At 36.5% G+C, this 26,969-nt stretch overlaps 1 protein-coding gene across 1 annotated transcript in view; it reads right to left on the reverse strand.

Moving 5' to 3' along the window:
* Positions 1–26,969, reverse strand: part of Adgrl4 (adhesion G protein-coupled receptor L4) — a 115,299-nt gene that overhangs the window by 45,979 nt on the left and 42,351 nt on the right. The window contains exons 3-5 of the mRNA XM_004643176.2: positions 7,189–7,341; positions 2,315–2,464; positions 797–867 (exon numbers count right to left, since the gene is read on the reverse strand). Coding sequence (XP_004643233.1) covers positions 797–867; positions 2,315–2,464; positions 7,189–7,341 — 374 coding nt within the window. The remainder of the gene's footprint in view (positions 1–796; positions 868–2,314; positions 2,465–7,188; positions 7,342–26,969) is intronic.

A 26,969-nucleotide genomic window follows, 5' to 3' on the forward strand; every position in this document is an offset into this window, starting at 1 on the left:
CACAGCATACAGTACTAAAAGATGAATTTATTTCAAGACATTGGGAAATAACTTAGGAAGCACAAATGTTACTTGAGCAAAAACATTGATCCTACTTAAGTGGATGATTTTCATAAAAAGAGCAGATTTAAAAATAACTTCCCATTCTCCAGTGTAGAATTATATTTTAGCCAATGAAGCTACCTTAATATTTAAACACCTTAGGACTTATAAATATTGATGATCTAAGTAATAAATTATAACTTAATAACTTGAATTATACTTTAATGAACCAAAGAAATTCCTTTACTATGCGATCAAATGGAAATTTGCTTTAGATGACAATTGATTGCTTCTGTTGAGATTCACACTTTCAATCACATGGCAATGATTTTTTGAATGTCCTACTTCATTGGCTCTTGGAAGTACACACTTTGAAGTACAAAATCTAGTTGCGCTCCACTACATCTTCTTAGATTAGGGGAATGGGTCTGGAGCCCAAGTTTATTTTTACTTTTTCATTCAGCAACTTTCTTTATTTGTTGAACATAAACATACAGTATACCGAATAATGTAAGAAATAACATCAAGCACTTGAAGAAAAGTTTTCTTCGATATTTTGGAGCTTTTCAAATTAATCCTATCTCTGATGCTAGCATAACATTTAGATTACTTTATATAAAGAATTTCAGCTATATATGAAATTGAGCTGCTGGTTATACTTTTGTTTTACACTTTTTGACATATGACAATGGAAGCATTTTAACTAAGACCAAAATAGCAAAATAAAATAAATTTAACTCAACTCTCTACTTACTTTTTCTAAAGTTTTGTTGACATTTTTAGCGATACAGGCATTATCTAAATAACAGTTTGTGCTTATGTTTTCTGTAGAAAAAGACATAGATAATATAGGGTTAGAAAAAAATCACTTTTCCCAAGCTGATCATATTGATCCCAATGACTTTACCCTTTTGAATATGAAAAGCCCATTTAACACTAAAAGGTGCTTTAGCATTTGAGTATCCAGTTCATTGCAGACTATGTAAAATTTTACAGGCAACGGAAAGTGGGCAAGCATAGTTTTAAAGACAGGAGAATGAATATTACCTGCATAAACATGCTGTCTACATTTTCCATAGATGGCTTTTATCAGATTGAGGTAGAGGCCATCTATTCCAATTTTCCAGAGGACTTTGAGCATGAATGAGTGTTGGACTTTGTCAAAAGCCTTTCTGCATCCATTGAGATGATCATGTAGTTTTTGGATTTGTCTCTATTGATATAGTGTATTACATTTATAGATTTGCGTATGTTGAACCATCCTTACATCCCTGGGATGAATCCTACCTGGTCATGGCATATAATCTTTTTTTTCTTTCATATTTTTAGTAAGGGTCTCCAGGGTCTCACCATCCAGATCAGACTAATAGTGACTGACCTGTGTTCAGCCTCCCAAAGAGCTGGGATTACAGGCATGTGCCACCACGTCCAGTCTCAATGGCTGCCTCAGTGCATCCCAGGGGTGGGGCTGGCAGGCAGGGGATCAAACCCCAGCTACTGCATCTGCCTAAGCAAGTGATTTAATTCACTGAGCTATTTGGCTGGCCCCTATAATCTTCTTAATGGTTTACTGTATTCTATACACTAGGATTTTATTGAAGATTTTTGCATCTAAGTTCATGTAGTTTTCTTTTTGAGTTGCATCTTTCTCTGGTTTTGGTGTCAGTATAATACTTGACTCCAGGAACGATTTTGGGAGAATTGTTTCCTTTTCATTGTCATTGGAGAGTTTACATCTTCAATGAACATGAAAAAATATCCTCTTCAATTTTTTGATAAGCCATAAATAAAATGATGGTACATTTTTCAAAAATGTAGATCTTTGATACTTCACACTACATAGCAAATATCTTATTTACTTATTTATTTACTTATTTATTTATATTTTAGTGCAAGGTCTGCAAGGTCTCACTATGTAAATCAGACTCAGAGTGAGCCGCCTGTTTTCAGCCTCCCAAGTGCTGGGATTATAGGTGCGCGCCACCACACCCAGTCTCAGTTGCCATCTCAGTGAGCCCTGGGGGAAGGGCCAGCACGGCAGTCTGGGGATCGAACCCTGGTCTTTGTGCCTGCCTAAGGAGCTGCTTTAGTCCACTGAGCTATCCGGAAGGGCCTTTATAGCAAATATTATATATAGGTTTTTTTCTTCTTTTGTGGTGCTGGGGATTGAACACAAGGCCTTGTGCATGCAAAGCAAGAGTTCCACCTCTGAGCCACATTGCCAACCTTTATAGGTCTTTGGTAATACATTTAATTTAATAAAATAAATTACCTTGACAGTAAGAACCATCGTTTGGTGTGAACCGGGACTTTCCTGTGGATGTCTGATAACCCAGTTGGCAGAAGCAGTGATAGCCACCATTCACGTTTTCACACACTGCGTGATCACCACAGACAGATGGCTCACTGCATTCATCTATGTCTGGAAATAGTTGTTGAAAATTGAAGTCATGAAATTCGGTGCACATAAATTGCTACTTTGTTGATACCCGTATTACATGCAATTAGCGATTTCTTAACAAACTGCACAGGAAAGCAAGGAAAACTATTATTTTGGAAAAGGCAGAGCAAACGTAGTTTTCAACTGTATATAATATTTAACTCTAAATTGGTCAATCTATTTGACAAGCGCATTCAAAATATTATTCATAAAAATATTATTCATGCACAAAACTCTCAAATTGCATTCTAAATAGGATAATTAATCAACAAAGTCATTAAAGTAATTTCCATCATTTATAATGAAACAGTCCTAATTTAATAAAGACCCAATTTTAAAAATAAACTTAAAATTATTTATCATTTCATCTTAAGATAAATTGATTATAGCAATTCAGATTAGAGTAATTTGGAGTATAAAAGAACAATTCACTTCTATTTCAAAGCTTCATTTTTGTATGTACATTAACCCAAGAACTAATATGTAGCAGAATATGTAATTAACTCCCTTAAAATATACAACTTACTATTCTTAAGATTATATTTTAGTATAATTCTTAATATAAAGTCATCATAGATGAAATATAGATAAAATAATATATTACACAGAATTAAATCATACATTTTCAGTAGTTATATATTGAAACTATTGTGAAGGTGCTCAATTTTTAAACTCATATCATTTATATTCTTAATTTAAAATTTTGTATACTACAATGTAATATACCAATTCTCTGCCAGGTAAGGAATGAATTCAAAGGACTAAGCAGTCTAGATTCTCACCTGGAATGTAAAGTGTTTTATGTTCCTAATATATCTCTGGTATCTCAGAGATATTTTCTATTAGATTGATGAATGCATCTATAATTTTAAGCTTAAATTTGATTTCAAAATAATGTGATGGGATGGTAATGTTTTATAAGTTTATAAAAAGGAGTAATAAAAGAGTTAGAATTCAAAAAGGCTAGAAAACTCCTTTTCTTCTGACAAGTTTATGTATTCATAATTCTTACTATCCAGAAACCCAAGGAACTGCATCTAGAGAAATAATGCTGGTGTAGCATCCTTAACCTCATTTCTGTTGTTCAGAAATTATCAGTCCACAAAAAGAAATGGACAAAAATGAATGTAGGAGACCAACAGAGATATGGAGAATTGTCAAGAAAAGCATTGTGGGCTGGGCTAAAGACCAAAAGAATCCAGGTGCTGGTGCAGATGAGGGTTATTATTTTTTATGAAGTGAGACAAAATTATGGGACTAAAGCCAAGATGAATGTTTTTTGGAGCAGCGCTGTTGAAGTAACACATGCTGAACTCAAATGAAAAAATACCCCAAAGAAACTGTGAACAGGCCCAGGAACTGTAATAACAAAACCTATTTCATGAGCGTGACAATATATCTTTTGCATATGCATGTTTTGTAGTTTTAAATGCATTATATACATCCAGAAATGAGTTGTTGATTTCTGTCAGTTTCCAAACCATTTAATTGTGCGATAATATTGGGAACTTCATCTCAAATCCAATCTCAGCAACATAAAAATCTTGGCTCTACAAACGCAATTTCCATCCATCCTTTTGCACTTTGGGTTAAAATACGTGCAATTTTAGTGCTCTTAGCTGACTTCATTTCAGCTTTTATCTACGATTTCTCCATCCCCTTTGGGGATTTTTGTTGGGAAGTAAATTCAAGTCCTTCCACCACTACTTAGCCTGTGGCTATCTCAGAAGCTTGGAACAAGAATGCTATTTCAGTGTCTGAATGTACCAAGTAGGAATAACCATCATTTCCCGGGATACCAGCCTTCAAGATTAAAGTCATGTGAATTATTATAGTCAGACTCCAAATTTTATGAAAGAACAACAATTATCTCATCAACTTCTAGTTGGTTTGTACTTCTGTTTCCATAACCCTTTACTGAAATGTGGAAATGAGGTTTAATTAATTTAATATTGTCACAGTGGACCTTCTGGTTATGCAATTAATGCACTTATGCTGAGGTAACTACCAAAACTGGTTGAACCTCTGAGTAGATAAAAGAGCTTTCTTGATTCAGCACAATACTCTATGTTCTTCCTTCAACATAGTAATACAGACAAAAGCCATACAACATTGAAAAAGCATCCCCCTTCAGAACAGGATGAAACCAGCCTGGCTAGGTGTAAGGAATTTCTTTAGACCCCAGCTCCCACATTTACTAGTTCTGTGACCTTGGGTTGTACCTTTAACACTCCTCACTGAGAAGAGTTCTATCTTACAAGAAATAAGGAAAGAGAAAATATACTTGAAAATGTTTAGATTGGTGCCTAGGATAATGTATCCAAGTGAAGTAGGCCATAAAATTTAAAGACGCTGCTTAAAGCACATAGTAAAGGAAAAACATTCCAGCATTCTGCTCCTTTGGCTTGGAGAAGCACGATTGATGCATCAGTTTCCACACTTGTGGAATTCTGGCTGGGACCTAGGACGCTCCGGCACTGATCACCTGACATTTTGTTTTACGGGGATCCTGGGGCGAGGAAAAATGGCACAATGCTAAAATTCACCCAAAACCTCTGTAGCTGTGAACTTATTTGTGGAAAACAACAATTGAATATGAATTATAGGTAAAACATTCTGTTTTGGCCATATGTTGTCTCTAATTGGAATTTTCCATTGTCTATTTATTGAGGTTATAATGACTGCAATTACCAGCCATGCCATATTTAAGGATCCACTAAAATTTCAAATCAGAAGCAATTCACAACAGGGTGATATACTAATGGAAAAAGGAAATACATTTCTGGTTCTCTTTTCAAATTCCCTGAGCATCATTATAGTGCACAATAAAAATTATTACAGGACAGGACAAAAAAGAGAAATAGCCGTACAGTCTCTCAAAAAGCTTAATTCTTAAGGACAAGCAAAATTAGTGAGAAATAACATTTTCCAGATAATGAGTTTTTCACTGAATAAATCATCAGAAAAAATGAGTAAAGGTAGAAACAGAGGGACTCAGTCCCAGGTATTATGCTTTGATTTAGTTATTGTGTTTATCAATTAATTAATGTAGCTAAAAAGGGACAGGGAAAAACTTAAAACCATCTCAAAGTGTCACAGTAAAAGAAGTACTGGGAGGAGTATGAAATCACAGATAGTACACTCCCTTATAATGCTCTTGTCCAATCATCTTTGAGTATGCAGATTTTCTTTGGTGTTTGTAATTCAGTTTCTTGTAGAGTAAGCGGTCTGTATGTGTAAGGAATATGAAGAGGGAAACAAAGTCTTTTATGAATTCAGGGACACTATGAGTAAACATAATGCAGATATATTCTGGGGACAAGAGGTATTAGGAAATGGAGAAGATGATGTCTTTTTAAATTACAATGTTTAATATCTTACAAGTTAGACTTCTTCACTAACAAGGAACCTGATAACTTTGCTAAAGCCAAAATGCATTATCTGACATATTAAGTAGATTAGCAAAAGAACATAGATTTGAGAAAAACAACTACAAAGGTGCCATAAATTTTCTGGGCAGAATGTCATTGATTTCAGGACCCTAATACATCATAATGCTGTATTCCGATACATTTTTGCACGCAGTAAAGATAAAATTATTGTTCAATAATAATAGCAATGTTATCTTACACTGTAAATCATGTATACTCCTGAAAACTTGATCTATTGCATTGAATGATTCAGCAGCAATTTAAATACTTTAACCTATTTAAGTTTCTTGTGACAGTAACTATGGGTTTCTAGATATGACTGTGATTCTAGTCCGCCTTTTATCTCAAGTGTGTAAACCTCGAGTACTTTGCCTGACTGCGAAAGGAGGAAAATAGAATTTCTGTTTGCATGGCAGATAAATATGAAACAGAGGTTTCTGATTTCTTTGACACAGATATTTCACTGATAAATTTCCTTTGAACACTGTCTACTTATCATGTTTTAATATTATGAAACTTCTTATCTAACCAAAGAAAATTCCACCAGAGAAACAATCAAAGTCTTCAGTGTGGTCTACAGTAAGTTAAATACCACTCTTTAATCTATCTATGCAGACTACAACTAGGGCACTGTGCTTGACTATGTAGTTTTATTTTTTTTATTTTTTAAGGAAGGGTCTACAGGGTGTTCAGGGGCTCACTACTAGATCGGACTCTTAATGATCCGCCTGTGTACAGCCTCCCAAGATCTGGAATTACAGATGCACACCACCATGCCCAGTCACAATTGCCATCTCAGCACACCCCAGGGACAAGGCTGGTAGGCCTTGGGGATCAAACTCCCTGCCCCTGTGCCTGCTTGCAGACACTTTAATCCACTGAGTTTTCTATGTGTTTAAATTCTCAGGACGCTGTTAATGAATTTTTTTTTGTTAATGCATTTTTTAATATTATCAGTCATGATTAACTTTGCAAGTTGTTGGTAAATTGAGTCACTCTGAGATTAAAGGTGATTTACGATTTACTTTTAAAGCTTTGTTTCTATAGAACATGATGAAATACTTTATAACTCTTTCTAATATGCTTGATAAATGTTCCATTTTTAGCAACAATATAACATGATAAAGATTAAAGAATCAGTGAAGCATCTGAGAGTATTTAACAGCTAGGCCTTAAACAAGGTGTGGTAGAAATTGATTCAAGTATTACTGAATCTCCAGAGGAAATAAGCAATAATATACAGGTACAAATTTTAAGTTACATAATTGAACTCACCTATGCAGAAGGTTCCATCATTAGTAATAAACTTATCTTGGTTACTGCTGGATCTAAACCCTGGAGCACACATGCAAAAATAACTTCCCACTGTATTTGTGCAGTTGGCATTTTCACCACAGGACTGGGTTAAATTTCCACACTCATTGTCATCTGTGAACATACCAATTTAAAAAGTATTTCATACAATTGCTATGAATTTCTTATATCCTTCAGTATTTGAGAATCTTGAACTGTTAAGTAGCTGAAGGTGATACAACATTCATTTCAAAGAAAATCCTAAAGAATGCACTTTAAATTCATGATTTATAATGTGACATTTTCTTTAGAATTGCAAAGAAAATAAAATCTTTTAACTAAAAATCAGTAAATGTTTTCAACTTCATTTTACAAATTTCAATAAATCCATGATCAATGGTGAATTTATAATACTTCATAAACATTTGAAAGTACAAGGCCTGGAGAGATAGTTCAGTAGAATAAATGCTTGCCTGGCAAATGCAGGGTCCTGAGTTCAATCCCCAGTACCACAAAAAAAGTACAATATAAGTAAAGATGAAAAAGTCAGAGATGACAAATTTACATACTTTTATCATGTTTTAATTATGGTCATCTTTTTTTTTCCTTAGGAAAATGTTGCATTTTTGATTCTGTACTCTTTATTCTTTTTTTTTTTTTTATGGTACCAGGGATTGAACTGAGAACCTTGAACTTGCCAGGCAAGCACTTATTCTTAAATGTATCTATTCACTACTATTATTTGCATTATTCTTTTTGTACATACCTATGTATATGCACACACACACACACACACACAACCACATTCACCACAAATTAAATTATATCATGATCATTATCCTTATAGTCTTATAGCTTACTAGAAAATTTATAGGTTCAAAAATCCTTTCTAAAAATCAGGAAGCATATTTGTATTTTTTTCAAATACCTGAATTAGAAAATATATTCTCCTATGTGATTATAATGGGCTGGAGATCAAGAATCCTTTGAGTCAACATGAGACCCTCTTGGAGTTGAATCACGTTCCTCAAAAAGATAGCTTCAAGTCCTATTCCATTAAGAGTTTGCCATAGTGACCTTGTTTGGAAATAGGAACCTGCAGATACGATCAAACTAAAGTGGGGCCATACTGCATTAGGCTGAGCCCTAATCCAAGGGGGTTGGGGCTCCTATATAATTTGGAGACAGAGACAAAGTTCAAGGCTATGTGAAGGAAGAGGCTGAGACTCTGCTTCAGAGAAAGAGCGTGACTGCAAGCTGAGGAATGTGAAGAAAAACTCCTAGTCACTACAAGGCCAGGAAACGGTGAGGAAGATTCGCTCCTTAGGTCCTCAAAAGGCAGCACAGCCCCATCAGCCCCTTGATTCTGGACTTCTAGCTTCCACAGCTGTGAGAGATTAAAGGACCATTGTTTTATGCCATCAAGTTGTACTAAGTTGTTATTGCAGCCCTAGGACTTTAAATGTTATGATAGGGCTAAAATATAGTCAAGAAAAGGTGAGAAGGAAAGAAAAGGTAAAAATCTTGGGCAAAATTACAGTCCTGAGGGTGACTGTGGCTTTTCTCAAAAGTACAGAAAGCTTAACTGGGGCACATGAAGAGATAACGTGAAGGCATCACTGTAAAACAGCTCAGGTTTGGAAAGTTCTTCGAATAAAGTTGGTAAGATGAGATAAAGCGTAAATGAGTTCATACAAAACACCGAAGGTTATTACTTGAATAATATGTGGATGCATATATTAAGGATTAAGAAAAAATATGTATCAGAAAATAAACCAGTCATTAAAATTAACTGAGTAGCTCATAAATTGAACAAAAGCTGCCACCTAACTCAAGCCTAAAGAAGAATATTTTACCCGCATAGGGTTTGATTCCGTTATTTAGTTCCCCAGATATTTATGGACTTTCTCAGTTCCCACATGTGAATGTCTATAATGGAAAGTAGGTAAAAATTAATCAAAAAGTCAGGATCTCTGCCCTCCTGTCAGAGTTCACATTCTAAAGGCAAGTTAGCGGAGCAGCGTATAATTGAGTTTTTATTAAAATAAAAGTTTTCATTTATATCTCCGAATTTGACTCCCTTCACAGCATACCGGGAGAAGTTCATATTAAACTTTGAAAGAAATTATACTCTCACATCAGTTATTGGTAATACAGAAAACGATGAGGACTATATCCCTTGTGCAATATAGCTGCAAAAATTGTATGCAAAAATGCAGAGGAAAAGGACTCACTAGGTTTGAGGTATTGGTCAAAATCCAAGAAAATGAAACACTTTGCACTAACTGATTATGTTTCTAAAAATAAATTAACATACCAATATGCTATGCAATTCCCACACAGTTTTACTAGTCTAGGGTAAGCTATTAAAAGGCAGGTAAAATTTGACATTGGTGTTTGTGTGTCTCCCTCCTGTACAGTTTTGGGCTCTGGGCTCTTAGCTTGCTTATCAAGAATCTGGAAATATATAAAAAAGTCTTTATCTTTCTATCTCCTGGACTGGATATCCAATATGGTCCTACTATTCCCTAATGGTTATCCATAAATCTTGTTCAGTAACATACCACTTACCTAAAAGTAACTTCCTCTCTTCCCTCAGGACAGTAGAGAGATAGGCAAGAAATTATTTTGAGGAAGTAAGTAATATATAAATATGAATTATTTAAACTTGGCAACCTTAAACTTGGCAGTGTCCAGCTTCATAATAATTAATCTTGAAGGAGAAAATTCCTTTACATAGATATAATTTGGAAAAATAAAAATCTACTTCTTTTGTGTTCTTTTTGCTCATGTTCAAATCAACTAACCAGTCAAACTAGTCATTCCGTGTAACTCAATGCTTAATATTTCTTGTGTGATTATCGAATATATTTAGACTAAGCTATGGCTTGAAGCCACAGTGTAATACAGTGAACACTGAGAGAAGTTTTAAAATGTTACTGAAAATTGTTAATAGGGAGAAATATTTGGCATTTTGTCATCTGCACTTCTTGCTGGTCACCCCCAGCATGCTGAGTACAAGAAGAACAAGAACAAAGACACAAAGGAACGTACATAGCTCCGAATTTAATGGGATCCATGACAGTTGGAAAAGACATATGAAGACTGCAATTAGTACAGTGCAGTGCATACAGCAAATAAAAGAGATATTTATTAGTGCAGAGGAAACTCTTTATGGGGTCATTTTCAGTACAATGATAATTTCAGAGATGGTTGAGCCTGGCATTGCACTGAAATGAAGAACTCAGGCAAAGAAAAGTTACCCTGACAACACATTCAGGTGCAGAAGAGAGTTTCTTCAAATATCTAGAGGCCTATAGGAGCAGCATAATGTAGAGGAAAATTCTACTGTTAAACACTGGCCATGGAGTACAGGTGCTAGACAAAAGTCTATGCATGTAGGTATTGTTAAAACTGAGAAAAGTACATGGTAAAAATCTGGAAATAGTGTTAGTGGGGTCAAGAATGGCTATCAATAGATTCTATCTAATAAAAACATGATTGGATCTGAGTTTCAAAATAATTTTAAAAGGATGAGCAAAACTAGCTAAGATCCAGATAGATCTGGTGGAACACGATAAGACTTGGAGAATTAGCTAAAGCAGAGGCAAGAAGAAAGAAACAGGCTACGCATGCTTCAGAAGTACTGTTGTTAACAGCTAATGATCTGGGGGAAGAGAGAGAAACCGATGGCCATAGCACAGTTCAACCTGTTACATTATTTTCACTTTTGTCCATTCAGATCTCTTTCATAAGATAACACATAAAATGATATCACTGAATCTTGGAGATTAGGGGGCCGGGGAGATGGCTCAGTAGAATAAGTGCTTGCCTGGCAAGCACAAGGGCCTGAGTTCAATCCCCAGTTCCGAAAAAAACACGTCTGAACTCCAGTCACGCCGCAACATCTCGTAAAAAAAAAAAAAAAAAAAAAAAAAAAAAAAAAAAACTTGGAGATTAAAAGAATATTGCAGTTGGTTGGAGAATAAGAGATCCAGAAGTGGCCTAGAGGACCCAACTGGCTCTTTGGTGGATGAGTTGAGGAAGAGCGAAGAAAGTAGGCTTTGCAAAACGAGATAGCAAGTTACTTTTGGGCATGGAAGATTGGTGGGCTGCAGAACATTCAGATAGGAGTACAAACAGGCAGATAGCTGAAAAGCCATAGGTTCTGTACCCCTGTGGGAGAGCTAAATACTCCCCTCTTCACTTCCACAGGCAGTCAGATTCAAGAACATAGTATTTCCTATGCTCCCATGCAAAGGGAAGCCTGTGCTTTCCTTTAATATTTAGCCTCAGATGGAACAGATTCTCTCCTCTTGGCTCTTATTTCATCCTCTAAGTGAATTTATTTGTGGACATTTTTGCACCTTTGCTTTGCTTTCTGCTCCTCTGTGCTTATTTCCTTAGTTATCAAGTTAGTGATAAAGTCTAGAGAACTGAAGGTAAGATGCAAGGATAAAGCAAAGTCCAGGGGTGCCTCTTCCCCTACTTTTGTTTTTAGCACTGATCAAAAGTTCTTCAGAGTCCAGCCCTGGTGAGGTTTGAAAATACGAAACTGACCGAGGTATCAAAGATATTGTCTCCCAGTATATTTTGACTGCTTTTGTGGCTGTGGCTAGCTACCTGCTACCTGCTTAGTTATCTCGGGTCAACAACTGGATCAGACAGGACACTTGCACCTCTCAAAGAATAAATGGAAGGAATCATTTAAGCAACTTGCTAAATAGTATACTTAAGTTACTTGACTATTGCAAGAACATAATGATTGGTACCGTTTCCATTTTACTTGCAAGGAAAATGAATCTTGGAATCTTGGATGGGCAGTAAGGCAGAGACAAAATCTGGAGAGCAGTTTTTATATTTAAATTGCTTAGTTCCCAAAACAAGTTACTTTGTTTTCCTATATTGTAGAGTGAAGTGTATCATAAAATATGCCCCAAATTAAGACAAAAATAGTGAGCATCTAATTCTCCAAGTACAAGAGTGATATCAAGTATCACTTAGTAAGGGCACATTTTTGATAAGAAATTATATGATTACGTTGCTCTCTGGTCATAATAAGACAAATTTTTTTTTACCAGTTTTATAAAACACAGGTCTTATGTCTGAATACGATTTTATTTTGTATTTTATTTTTGATGTACAAACTGAAGACTAGAAAAAATATCTTAGGAATAAAATATCACCTTCTCTTTCCTAACACTTGAGACATTGTTGGCCAGAGATATTCTTTGCTCAAATTGATTATAACAACTTGAAAACCATGGGTTTTTAACAGCGCCATCACTCCTGTACACATTTTCCCTCTGGAAATGATTGCCAGGATTGCTTAGAAAATTTGAACACAAAAATGCCTATAACCACCAAGTGATTCCTTGTGAAGCAGGCCCTCTGTGTCAAAGGTTGGGCGATGCCAGAAGGCCTCTCCTGGGGCAGCTTGTTGGACTCATTTGTTTCCAGCAGCCCTAGACCCTCTTCCTATACCCAATACACCAATGAGTTTAGAAAAAACCATCATTGGCCTTCACAGTTTTACACTGCTTAGGGTTTGTAATTTTCTGGTGAATACTGAAGCAAAGAGTAAAGAGATACAGGAAAGCAAGGGTCAGCAGAAGGAGAGGAAGAAAGAGAATCACAATGAAACTAGAATGGGTTCAATCAGTTAAGAGAAGTAATAGAGTTACTGCTTCTGCACTGGAACCGATGTCATTACATCCTCTATAAAGGCAAGGAAAAGCATAAAGGAAGGATATGGAATTGTATTTCCAGTCCCCCCTGGGCTTTCTTTTTCACTTGAATCCTTCAGTGCAGTAAAAATATGAATATGACACCTGTATATCCTATGCCACTGCATGCATCTTTTTCACATACGCAGAATTCTTACCCAGATAGTCAAAAGCATAAATCCAGGGCTGAAAACAGTATTTCTCACTTTTCCATCATTGATTATTAAATGCATACTGTAAGCTGATTTGTCCTTGTCTAAGCATTTAAAAAGTCAAATTCTTTAAAGGCCAAAGATTAAAGTGAAAAATGATGCAATTATCAAACTTGTTATTCTTAGCTTTAAGTTCTTTAGTAGGAATATGGTTTTTTAAAAAATGTATTTAATACAGGTCTATAGGATCTCACTACACAGATCAGACTTGCAGTGTTTCTCCTGTTTTCAGCCTCCCAAGCGCTGAGAGTACAGGCGTGCGCCGCCACGCCCGGTCTCCACTGCTGTCTCAGAGTGCCCCAGGGCCGGAGCCGGCACTGCACACCGGGGATCCAACCCTGGTCGCTGCGCCTGCTTAAGCAAGCACTTTGGTCCACTGAGCTGTCTGGCCGGCCCTACTAGGAATATGTTTACACCCTTTCAGTATAGGTAATATTTCTGTATTTTGGGAAAGGAAAATGTGCTTTGGGTAAGATCCCATTTTAAAAAGGAGCGATAAGCAAGGTGGGATCAAACAGTATAAACAGCATTGTTTCTGTGGCTGATTTCACAATTACTTTTTTTTTGGGGGAGTGAAATATAGTACTGAAGAAACTGTTCTCATTTTGTCCTAGTCACTTTTTTATCTTCTCTTTCTCAGAAATATTAATAATTCCAGAAATTAATAATCATAATTAATAATTATAGTTATTAATTATTAATATTAGTAAATAATACTACAAAAGCAAGAAAAGACAACAAAAGTAGAGAAGGCAAGTGGAAGAGAAAAGAACTTCTTTTGTACACAGTGGAAATCACTGGTGCTGCTCAATGGACGCAGAGCTGAGACACAATCTCGACACATTTATTTCAAACTGGGAATCAGTGACTAACATTCCTCATTCTTCTGTATCTATCAAGTGTAACAGGGAAGTGTGAACCTCTTATAGCTTCTCTGAGATTTAAATGGTGGTTATGAGCTTGTTTTTCAGAAACTAGTTCCACTGACTTTTTTTCCTAATTGTTGAATTGATAAATATTCAATGGAGAAAAATCAAAGCATTGATAGATAGTTCTTACAAGCTCTCAGCTACAAAAAGTTTCTAGTTTACAAAGAAAAAATGAATAGTGACCAGATTCTAACAGTGTTGAAAGTGATACAGCGTGCATAAGCCACTGATAGTATGACAGAGTCCCTACAGTTCCCTAAGCAGCTAAAGAAAGCTTTTCTTTCATTACATTGGAAGACATTTTGGATCCAGAAGATCACAAATGGATTCCTGATGCATTAGACATAAAGCAAATATTCAAGACAACATTCTAACCAAATAACAAATGAATTCAGAAGACAGACCTCCACAGAAGGAAAGATTAAATTGAAAGAGGTAAGTATGGTAAACCACCATACATAGGTGCACATGGGGAATGACCATATGACTTTTTTTTTTTTTTTTTTGCAGATCCAGGGATTGAACTCAGGCCCTTGTGCTAGCCAGGGAAGCTCTTATTCCATTGAGCTATCTCCCCGGCCCCATATATGATCATGAATATAATACAAATGTTCCTCCTATGTACAGGGTCTATGTTCTAGGATCCCAGTGGGTATGTAAAACTGAACCCTGGCTATGCTATTTTTTTTTCCTTATATACCTCTGCTGATAAAGCTTCTAAGTTAGGCACTGTAGGAGATTAACAGCAATAGCTAAAAATAAAATATAATTATACTACCATGATGTAAGAAAAATGATAGGAAGTTTCTCTCAAGATACTCTGTCCTGGAGACATTAGCAACCTCATAATAAAACAATATCGTACGTGAGCTCAAGAATTGTTTTTCTTAGTTGAGAACCTTTACATTTCCATTTAAAGGAAATTCCTCACAACTTCTCATGCATGTATCTGAATTCGCAGCATCAACACTTTTGTACTTTGGGACGAACAGAAAGTAAATTAAAGGTTTCTCAAATGTAGTTTTATTAATCTTCTTGTTGATTTATATGAGCCCTTAAAAATTATCAACTGTTGCCTCTCCTAACATGACAGATGTTTTCAAATTTATAATTCTTTTAAACTTTATTTGTGGTATAGTTTATATTATTTTCTTGTTTGCTTTAAAGCTCCAGGGGTCTTTTTACAGTCAAATAGAACATCCTTTACCTCTCTTGGTTTTGATCTTTTATCACATACATAAAATATTCCCACCCCTAAGGTTATAAAAAATGCTTGCTGGTACTTTGAACATGAACTTTGTTTTATTTCCAACAATAAAATTATTTAAATCATAAGAAATTTATTTCAATGTAAATTGTGAAGTAGGAATCTAACCAATTCTCCTAGAAAGAGCAGCTGTTTCATTATCATTTATTGAATCATTTATTCTTTCATTCATTTGAAGTGTTATTTTTTATATTCAAAATAAATTAATGCACTTGGAAGCATTTCTGAAATCATTCTTTTTTTTTCTTTTTTTGAATGAGTTTCCATACTTCCATCACTGCCTGCCTGATTTAACCATTACTGAGACCTTCTTTCTTGAATTTTAAAAATGCTATAAATTATGTGTATAATCATCAACATAGTGAAATATTTTGGAAAAGCACTGCGTCCGCTGTTCTTTTACTCTATGCCTACAGATTTACCCGCACAAGTGCCTTGTACTTCCTCCCATGTGAGTCCAAAGGTGGACTCGCACGCTTTCTGCGCTGTATTCTAGTACTTCTTGGAACAGCCTGTCACCACCTCGTACACAGCAGCATGACACCAGTCTGCCTTGCAAAATTCGTTGTCATAGCCTTGCTTCTATGTTTGCTACAGCTGACAGTAATCTCTATGTTGAAGCATAAAAATGATCAGAACTTTGTCTTTATTTTTTAAAATTTAAAGTCGAGATTCGCTTCTTTCTTTTTTTGTTGAAGTGCACAGCGGAAGACTGAGCACGACTTCTTGGCACTCAGTTTAAGCTCCGGCAGGCAGCAGTCCCCTGCCTCAGCACTCTCTTCCTGAACCCTGAACCAGCTTCAACCCAGGCACATTTCATTATCCATACATGGAGATCTGAATGTGTTTATATTAGGACAAGAAGTGGCAAGAAATTCACAGTTTATTCCTCTATATGTTAATAAGTACATCTTGGTATCTGATTGCTATATGATAAACAGGTTTGCTTAATAGTCAAGTCTTTGCTGTTTTATTTGTAGTATGACAAGAGGCTAAGATTTATTTTTCACACCTTTCAATCTAATTTGTTTTTCTTTTCTTTTTCAAATATTTTAGGCTAAATTAGGTTATCCTGAGATTATTTTGCATGGTACATAATACAGAACAGCACTGCTGACCACAGTGAATTAAATTAGATATCAACAGGATAAACTGTAACAAAATATTTAAATTAAAATTAATGCTTGAGAAGAAACAACATAAGACTAAAAATCTTTCTAAGTGATGCCTAAGACAATATTACATCATAATGTAATATCTTTGGAAAACAGAGATGAATCCACAACATTGAAGAAAACAGAAGCAACTAATTATTCTTTAAGTAAATACTCATCTTTATAAATAATCTAAATAGCAAATGCAAGACCAATTAAAAGCTAAAATGGTCAAGGTTTATTTAAAAGTGATAAACTTTTAAACCTAGATATTTGTTTCTTTGTTACTAAATCTTCCAGTTGGGTATGATACTCTCCCACAGTGAATGGTATGATTTGCCAGTAAAACTGATTTAAAGCAGAATGAGGTATAAAACAGGAAAAGCAAAGACAAGGATGCCATCCTTAACATCTTACTCTAGGCATGTCCCTACCCTGATCTTTGTATATCTTCTCCATATCAGTGTGAGAACAGGGCAGGAACTGGTAGACTTGTCTCCTTTATGGCCTTCCACCTACATGCATTTATTTATTTATTTATTTATTTATTTATTTATTTATTTATTTATGCAGTGCTAGGGATTGAACGCAGGACTCCCAGCTTGCCAGGCAAGTGCTTATTCTACTGAGATATCTAACCAGGACCAAAGGATTTTTTTGTTTTTTGTTTTGGCTGGCTTAGACCATCTTAAGGACAGGTCTGGTAAGGCATGAGGAGCTGAGGATCAAACTGCGGTATCCTGCGCCTGACTGTTTGTCTCTGTATATATTTATCAGCAAATCACTTACACATGAAGTAAAATTCAACATGCACATGCTTTTGCTTTTCTGTTCAGGATTCATGTAATTATTACTGAATGTTATTTTAACATTTTAATTTCTTGTAATTCTATATAACTAATTTTAGAGAACCCTGAGCTGGTCAGTAGAATTGCAGTACTAAAATATCCTGCTAACAGAAGAATGAGCATCGTTATATCCAGAGACCTAAATTGTCATGTCTTCCCCCTTATGAACTCTCTGTGTAGGCATTAACTTTTAGATGCACGAAGCTGACACAATATTCCTGCAAGTAGTATGCTAAGAATAAGTGAGAGGGTGTACGCCCTTCAAAACAGTTTGAATTCTCAAACAATGCCGTTATTGAAAGTAGCACTTTGAAGAATCCGGCTGACTTTTAGGTCGTATTTGTCATTTAGTGTGTACGCTGCTGAAGGGAGCACAATATTTACTGTCTAACAGATGAAAAATTCTCAAAAACGAAGATGATCATCCTTCTATTTAGAATCATCATCAAATATGACAATAAACATTTATCTTTGTGCTAACCATAAGCCCTTGGAACATACCATAAATATACCAGTAAACCTGATTTCTTCCTCTTCTAACAATAATTATGCCCCTGGCATTGTTGTCAGACGATCTAACAGAATTATTCTGTGTCCCGCATCACATAGATGGTAGGATAACAGGATCGGAGAAGTGGTGTGAAGAAACTGGAGGGACTATTTTAAGTCTTCCACTTTGCTGTGCACATCTTGGAATAACGCTGGGAAAGTTTTCATACAGTCTTTCAGCCAACTCAATGTTTACGTACACCACCTGCCGCATCATCAAATTTGTATGAAGAAATCTAAATGTCTAGATAAAAAGTATTAGGTTGGCAATACTTTGGCAGTGGATGAAGATCTGTAAATTGGTAAGCAGAGCCCTGCGAGCTACTTTGTCCCTCCTTCCTCCGTTTGAGTATTCAGTGAGACGACATGAGAAAGCAGATACTCAGAAGACAAATCAGTGCTCTAAAGCTGGCACTTCCTAGCCCACTGTTTACAAGCTAGCCAGGTTACAGTATTTTCTTACCGCAGCTACAATGTGCTAAAACAAACCTCCAATAAGAAATGCATCTCCTGCACACATAGATGGATGGATGTACAAACAATTGAGGCAACTTTCTCATTTAAATTTCTTCCATCATGAGGGCTGGTGAGATGGCTCAGTGGAAGAAGTGCTTCCCTGGCAAATACAAGGGACTGAGTTCAATCCCTGGTTCCACACACACACAAATAAATAAATAAATAAATAAATAAATGTCTTCCATCACATATTGTGTGTTTTCTTATTTTTTATTTTATCCTATTTCAGTATAATTCAAAATGCTGCTCATGGTCCACCACATGGACTACATGAGGCCCTAATGGTCTCAAGCTTCGTTTGAACCAGCACAGAGCAGCTCAGGTCACTGTGGTTAGTGTGACCCGCTGAGCCTCTGTTTGGTGACTACCTCTGTGGGGCAAATGTCAGGTGGTGCTGTCCAGTGGCTCTCACCTCCCTGCAGCATGACTTCGTGGCCTTACACAGCCTGACAGCATGTGGCACCCATTAAGAGTTAGGAAAATGTTCCTCTGCGTGTGGGTCCAGTTTTGCAGGCAAGGGACTAAGTCAGCACATAGAACCCTGTGTCTCTGCTCAGGTCAGTGGCATTACTGCCTCATGGTGCATGGCTTGGAAAGCAGAGAGTGGCAGGATTTCAGGCTATAGCTCCCTGGATACCCAGTGTCCCTTACTGCACCTCTGTTGGGGGTCCTTTCCCTTAAGGACCACCTTCATTCTCACAGGTTCAACATTATCCACAGGATACATCTACATTGCTTTGTATTTGTGATTTCGCTCTGTGTTTCAATTCAGCTGTGCAGTTGCATTACTACACACTTCCAGGTATCTCTTCGTTTCACTCGCTCTCTCTTTGTACACACGCCATGACTTCTCCAGCCCTCCCATAGGCCTGTAGCAGAGACATCACTCTCCTTTCTCTCTGTCTTCTCTATCTGAGCAGAAACTCATCTTGGCAATGTCAGGAAAACATCTGTCCTTAAGAAACTTCCCATAAATTATCAAACATTTTTTAAAAAATGACAGCAAAATGTCAGTTTTAGTTTTTCCCCCTAACAGTGCATGTATAGAAAAATACAGCTTTTGTTTAAAGGAAACACAGAGTTTTGATGATAATGGCTTTTCCACTGCACTGTTCATATGATGCTCTTTCAAATTCGACAAATGCCTTACCACATGCAGTGAAGAGTAACAATGATGAAGGTGTATTTAGGTTCTGCAGCCATGTAAAATGAGTCAGATGAGAACCAGTTACACAAAATACAATTCCAGTCTACTTGGAGAAAAATATCTGTGAGTGTTTACCTTTTGTAAAGAAAATTCCATATGCCAAACTATGGCATGCAAATATCTTTTTTTATTTCCTCGTTATGCTAGTCAATTGATTAACCCTATACATTTGTCTTCTGTTCCAAACTGTTAGGTTCTCATGGAGAAAGGCCTTGAAGTATGTGCATTTGTAGTTTTTGCGGTGAGTGCATGCCTGGCACACACTTGGATGCACAATAAATTCATTTTTAGTGGTAACTGCATGTTGAGCTTTCTTACTTTCATTCAGAACTGAATAGCAAGCATCTTTCACTGATAAACTATTTAAAATTCGATGTGGGAGTTTTCAGACACAGAGTATTCTACCATTCAAATCACAATACAGAAATCATGCAACTCAAAAACCAATCCAAAATTTATATTCCTTCTGTGCCAGCTCTGCCCCTGGGCACGCTGAGTCGGCCACCGAGACTGGGTATAGTGGCACATGTGTGTAATCCCAGTGCCAGTGAGGCTGAAAACAGGAGGATCACTAGGAGTTCAAGCTGCATAGAGAGACCCTGTACCAGATAATATGTATATTCCTTTAGCCTCACCTCCCCTTCTTGCTTTTCCTATGAATCTCAAATTCTTGTGAGCCTGGGAAGGAGCTGGGTAGAGCCTGCCCAGAGAGAATTCATGCTCCAAGGTGTGGTCAGGGTTGCTTTTGTCTGCCTTTTGAAGTCTAAGGAAACATCTCATTAGATTTTTGTATATTTTGGATCTACTTCTATATTGCAGAAAACAAAATTTGAGTTTTCAATTCCAAACTGTCATACCAGTAGAGTGAAAGATAACGACTGTTTTTAAGTCAAATCTGTTTTATCCTAAAGCATGTCCCAAAATTATTATCATTTATGTCTGACTAGTCAAAAGTAATCATACTTCTAACATTTTCATATAATTTCTTAGAGAAATAGGATGAAAATAAAGTCATGCATAAATTCAAGACCCTAAGAAATAACTAAAACATTTACAGAAACATGGTTTCACGGGCCACATAATCACCTATGAGTATTTCAGATTCTAAATAGGTATCAATCACCTGGAAAGACCCAAGTGAGTCACTAGCCCAACCCCCAACAGAAAGAGACCCTATCCCACATTCCAACCCCCAACAGGAAAAGACCCTGTCCCGTATGTAATCCCATTGGTTGACCATAGTTTTGTCCCACCTCCTGCCCAACTAAGCGAGTTCCCATTCTCTCCACCTTTGCCCCACATGGTTTTACACTATAAAAGTCCCTGGGAGAGACAGCTTCCTGGGGAACTACCCCTTGGGCTCCCCTCCTGTCCCTTTCTTGGACAGGAGCTTTCTTTCTCTCAATAAATATATTCTGCTCATAAAAAAATCACCTATATCCAAAAGATACAATTAATTTCTAACTGTTGAACTGCAAATGGTATTGTGTCTAATCAAACATCAGGCCTAACACAACTGCCTTAATGGTCGTTTAGAAAGTGTTTTCCTCCATCACTTTTCACCACTATTCTACTGATTAGGGACACTGAACTACATGAAGAAGATTTGACTAACAGCACAGACCCTGGAAAAATGATGTGCTGCTTTTTCTTTGTTTCTGGCCAGAGTATTGTTGACATTTCCCCTGGTCCTCTCCATGTCCTCAATAAAGGGTTTTCTCTTTAAAAAAAAAGACATGATGCTTCATTTTCTGGACCAGTGATCTAATCCAGCACAGGATAGTAAAACCCATTTCATAACTTGAGATGCAAATATGTAAGAGCAATGAAAACTGACTCAAAACTGTCCAACCTAAAGATGATGCTCCAGATCACAGAGATTCTGATATGACTGTGAAATGTACATTTTTTTTTATTGCTCTAGCGCTTTTCTAGCTCAGAGTATGCACTTGCTGCATTTTTTTTTTTTAAGATTTAATAACCATCTTCTCTGACATGAAACTGAACTCTTAGCTGTATTTCATTTTTATTTTAGGCGCTGTTTTTGTTCACATTACAAAGCAGAAAAGTTGCGTGATAGCCCTAGAATTAAGTTGTTTACCTCCCATATAAGATGCAAAAAGGAGTGAAAACAGCCAGACATCTGGGCAGTTGGGATTATTGTTACGATGTCACTTCAAAAACCTAATAAAATTGTTCCACTGAAGCCCTTTCATCCGATCATGTTTCATCGATCATCATAGTGAAACTGCTCTGCCACACAGTAATTGCAAAGCTGTGTGCCAAAAGGGGAACCTCCCAGTTCTCATTCCTCTTATCTTTACACCGGGAAAGGACGACAGCCAATTTAGTAGTTAAGATAGTGTTAAACTCATCAGATACAATGGTTGCTTTTTTGTTGTTGTTGCTTCTATGATGCTTTCTATTATAGTATCAAAGTGTTTTCCTGCAAATCCCCATTTGAAGCGGCTGTGATAGTAGTCAGTTTTTTCTCATGACTCTTGTGCAGACCGACTGAACACAGGCGCTTCCCCATCTGCCTCAATGACTTGCACTAGATATTTGGAGGAGAAAGAATGCGTAATCAGAGTGACACTGCTTATGGCCGTGAGAAAAAGTATGGAGACTGTAACTGGGAAGATAAACCTCAGTCCCGGATTTATTTACAATCAGTTATTTCTTATTTTGAGCAAGCCATTTAGTTCTATTATGTGCCTGTTCTTTCATTTACAGAGTTATGAACTTAAAATTGCTTTCTTAAATTTCTGTGAGATTATTTTCTGCAATAAATAATGCAGTGGCTATAAATGGACATGCATAAATATGACTGTGAAGGAAAAATATTTCAGCATTTAAATCCTTAAAAATAGAAATTTGCTTAATTCATAGTATAGAAATCAACTTTACACTTATAATTATCTGGTTTAGAGTTCTAGTAAAATGGAAATACATATTTAAGGAGAGAAATGTAAAATATAAAAACTATCTAAAAATTTTAAGAATAATCTCAGCTAAGTAGGACACAACATAAACAATCTCTGTAATACTTTGTTAAAAAATAAAACATAGGTGAAAATTTAGCAGATCACTGAATTTTAAGTATGCTAGATAAAGAAATGTTTGGAAAGTAACTTCTTGTGCTTACTTGTTTATAACACGGAAACCTTGCAGGCCAACAGAAAGATTAACAATGTAGGACAACATGCTAACGTTTTTATTTTTGAGACAGTCTTGCTATGAATTCCAGGCTGGCCTTGAACACACAAGCTAGGACTCAGATTGATTCTCCTGTCTCGCCCCCCCCCCCCCCACTGCTGAGATTATAGGTGTGTGCCACAGCTGGCTAACGAGCTGCCTCAGTTACACTTCTCTCGTTGCTGGGACACATACCTGATACCCAAAATGAAGGAAGGAAAGGTTTATTTAGCTCACAGTTACTGGAGGTTTCAGTCCACACTCAGCTGGCTCCAAGGTGGAGCGGCACACAGCACAGAGCAACCTTTCATTTGCAGTGGCAAAGAGCAAGAGCAAAACGGAGGAGGAGCAGCAACAACAGCAACAGAGAGCAAGTCTGTCTCCCTTAAGTTGCATTCAGGTTGTGTGCCCCAGGCCGGGTGTAGCACTCACATCCATAATCCCAGCAGCACTCACACCCATAATCTCAGTGGATCATGAGTTAATCAAAAACTCCAGAAGTCTATCCCTGGACTACAGGAGGCTTTGAGGGGACAACTAGACACAAACCATGACACATGCTAATATTTTAGTCCCTTGCTATTTCACAGGTGCACTTTTGTGGACTCATTGTTTTGTGGGTTTTCAAAAAATATTAATCTGAATTATTTATCATGAACTTTTTGCCATATGGTGGGATTTTGCAGTGCTGTACAGTATACTATGTTGTTAAAATTACATAAGTTTACAAGTTTAGAAGATAGCTAAGAACATTAGAAGTGTTTTTTAAAGTGTGGGAAAGGTTTGTAGGAGTGTGGGGAGGGCTTATAAAGCCTTAAAAGGTATATAAATATTAAAATTAGTATCATGCTGCTACTTTGTCCATTTTCACTTACCACGTGGGTGTTTGGAATGTAACCTCTGCCATAAGTGAGGAATCACTATTTTCCTGGGAATTAACTGAACAATCAAGTGAGTACTTAAAGAAAAAATTATTTCCTTATCCCAGAATTCATTAATTCTGTAGCAAGCAATAAACTTGTCTACAGTCTTTCTCTAAACAATCTGTTTCAAAGACCAATAGCTAGAAAGAACAAGATTATAAACTCTACCATATCCATTTCATCGCATCTGTCTAAAAAAAATGCAAGCTAATAATGACTGAGCAGTCATTTGTGAACAAAACTAATCATCATTTAATTATTTAAATGAAAACTTTGAAATGAGGAAAATATTGAAAGTATGGTATTTTACACAGGAAAATACAGAAGGCATAGAGACCGAAAGCATCTCACTGAAGGTGTCCGGGCTGTCCTTTAAGTCTGATTGCTGAGCCAACACTTGCAAATAGTAGGGAAGATTTATATTAGTCCAAATAATATAAATGGTGGGCAAGTAATAGTCTTCAACAGGGAACTAAGTCTTACTTCATTTGAGCAGTGAGGACAGCGTAAAACCCAAACCAAGCAAACAAGATCTACAAAAATAGCTGCTGTTCGGAATTTTGGTTGAGCGCAAATGATATTGGCTGGGGGAAGCTTGAGTGTGGTTTAGCCTGATTTATTTTCCTTATCTGTCTGCATGATTGAATGAATGATCCCCACTTTTAGAATTATTTTAAAAATTTAGCCAAACTATTCTCAGGTAGTACATAGCACTGCATGGGTGCTGCTCAGATTGTATGTATAAAGTATGTCAGCTTTTGGACAACGGTATGGGGAAAGTAATAGTTGTTTTCAATTTTCTGCTTAAATTATGGATTTCTACTTCTGTTTATACACAACACGTATATGTCACCATACTATGTCACTGTAATGAAAATTTTGACTAGAATTTACATCAATATGAAGACTTATGACTAATATTTATGGAGGAATCTTCATTAAGGCGGTAAATGGAAACTTACATGTTATTGTACAACTCTAAAAGTAAAATTAATAGGACCCATAAATCTTAAGACTTACATGACTTTTTACTATTTAATTAGAACAAATGGAAATTATGAATATATTGAAAAGAATAAAATCCAACATGCTAGGGACATCCATTAAAAATAGGCAACAGTTCTATTTCTTTGGAAACATTATTTATTGAACTGGAAGGTGCCAATGCTAGGAAGCCAACCTAAATAAATAAATATAATTGTTTGAAAGACAAAGACAAGAACACTGGCTCATTGATAAATGCAACCTTCTTATTGCCAAAGCTTTCTTAGATTCTTTGCAACTATGCTTTCTAATTTTGCAATGGCTCTGTTTTCTGATTTGCTTCTCAAATTATAAGACCTTTTGCACAGTTTTGTGGCGATGGTATGCATCTGTGTAGAATCTCAGCAAATGTCCTTTTGTACTATTGCAGAACTCCATCTGTTGTTGCTGCTTGTCGCAGTCTACACCAAAAGGGTGTGAGGTGTGAGGCTAAGACAGCCGGCGGGCAGACTCTGTCCTCCCAGGTGTAGGCCTCCCGGCTACGAGCACCAGGCTGAGCTCGCTTGCCCTGTACGTATTTCTGCAGTTTTAAAAGCCAGACAGGTGGTACCCTTAGGTTTTAGCATTTGCATTTTCCTCTCAAATATCATTTCCTCTGCTCTACTCTTTTGTTTTTCTTCTTGATTTAGTCCTTTTTTTTGCCTTGGGTGTGATTTCAAAACATTACACAAAATAAATTCTTATTTCTGGTGTGTATTGTAGAGTTAACCCAGAAACCATTTTTATTGTGAAATTTGTACACTTGCTAAGTGAGTTTATTTTAGCATCATATAACAAGGGAATATCTAACTCCCTTCTACACACACATATTCATATATCTATGTCCTTATTTATACATATGCAATGCCAATAAAATGTGTGTATGAACATTATGCAAATATATATATAGTCCTGAAGAGATTTTAGGTAATGTTCTGCTTATAATTAAAAATGTTTTAAAACATCTTATATGTTTAAAACATTTACAATATATTAAGACTATACTTAGGATACAAAATAAAACATTCTTTTAGAAAGAGTATAGTATACTAAAATATAGTTTAATAGTATAATATAAGCCTCTTCTAAGTGATGTAAGATATATTTCATATGAAATTGTTAAATGTGTGGGATTGGGAAGATAGCTCAGCAGACTAAGGGCCTGTCCATGGCTCAATCCCCTGCACCACACGCCCCACCAGCCCCACCCCCAGGGCGGGCTGAGCAGGCCACAGAGTCTGGCTGTGGTCGTGCACTCCTGTAATCCCAGCGCCTGGAAGGCTGAAAGCAGCTCAGATCACCATTAGTCCGAGCTGTATAGTGAGACTGTGAACAGCCAAATACATTCAAAACAATAAATAAATAAAAATAAAATCGCTAAATGTGAATAGAAGTAAAGAAATGTGTATGTACGTGAATACATTTGTATATGTGTGTAAACATATGTAACGTATTTATCCAACAAGATAAAATATACAACATATTTTTCAACAAATTTTGTCTCTTAAAATATTAATGGTGGGGGGGCCTGGGGAGATAGCTCAGTGGAATAAGCACTTGCCTGGCAAGCGCAAGGGCCTGTGTTCAATCCCCGGTTCTGGAAAAAAAAAAAAAAAAGGTGAATTGACCTGTGTTTTTTAATTTTTTATTTATTTGGTACAGGGTCTCATTATGCAGTTTGGACTCATAATGTCCCACCTGTCTCAGCCTCTTCAGTGCTAGGATTACAGGCTTGCACCACCATACCCGGCTTTGGGGCAGCAAGGCATGTGGTACTGGGGATCGAACTTGGGTACTTGTGCTTGTCAGGCAGGCACTTAGACAACTGAACTAGCTCCCCCACCCCGACCTGTGTTTCCTCTTTCTCCATTTATAAAAATTTCTCAACTCAACGCTGATGCTAAAGTGTTTTTTTTTTTTAATGTCACTTTTTTCATCTACATTTATGTTCTATGATTCTTCTTTTTAACAATGCCAGGAAGAATTGTCACTATTTAAAAAAATAAATAAATTGAAGATTAGAGCCACTGAACACAATCCTCTGGCAGTAATCAATATAGAACTGGATTTCATTACTTAATTAAGAATTTTTTATACTAATCTTTACTGGATAACCTCCCTTGTTTTCTTCATATGATATATCTGTATTGAATATGCACACGCGCCCCAGAATATGAACTCTGTCACAGGTTGCAGAGCCACAGGGACTGTTGT

Source organism: Octodon degus, unplaced genomic scaffold, assembly GCF_000260255.1.
Source record: "Octodon degus isolate 3935 unplaced genomic scaffold, OctDeg1.0 scaffold00167, whole genome shotgun sequence".
NCBI classification, from domain to species: domain Eukaryota; kingdom Metazoa; phylum Chordata; class Mammalia; order Rodentia; family Octodontidae; genus Octodon; species Octodon degus.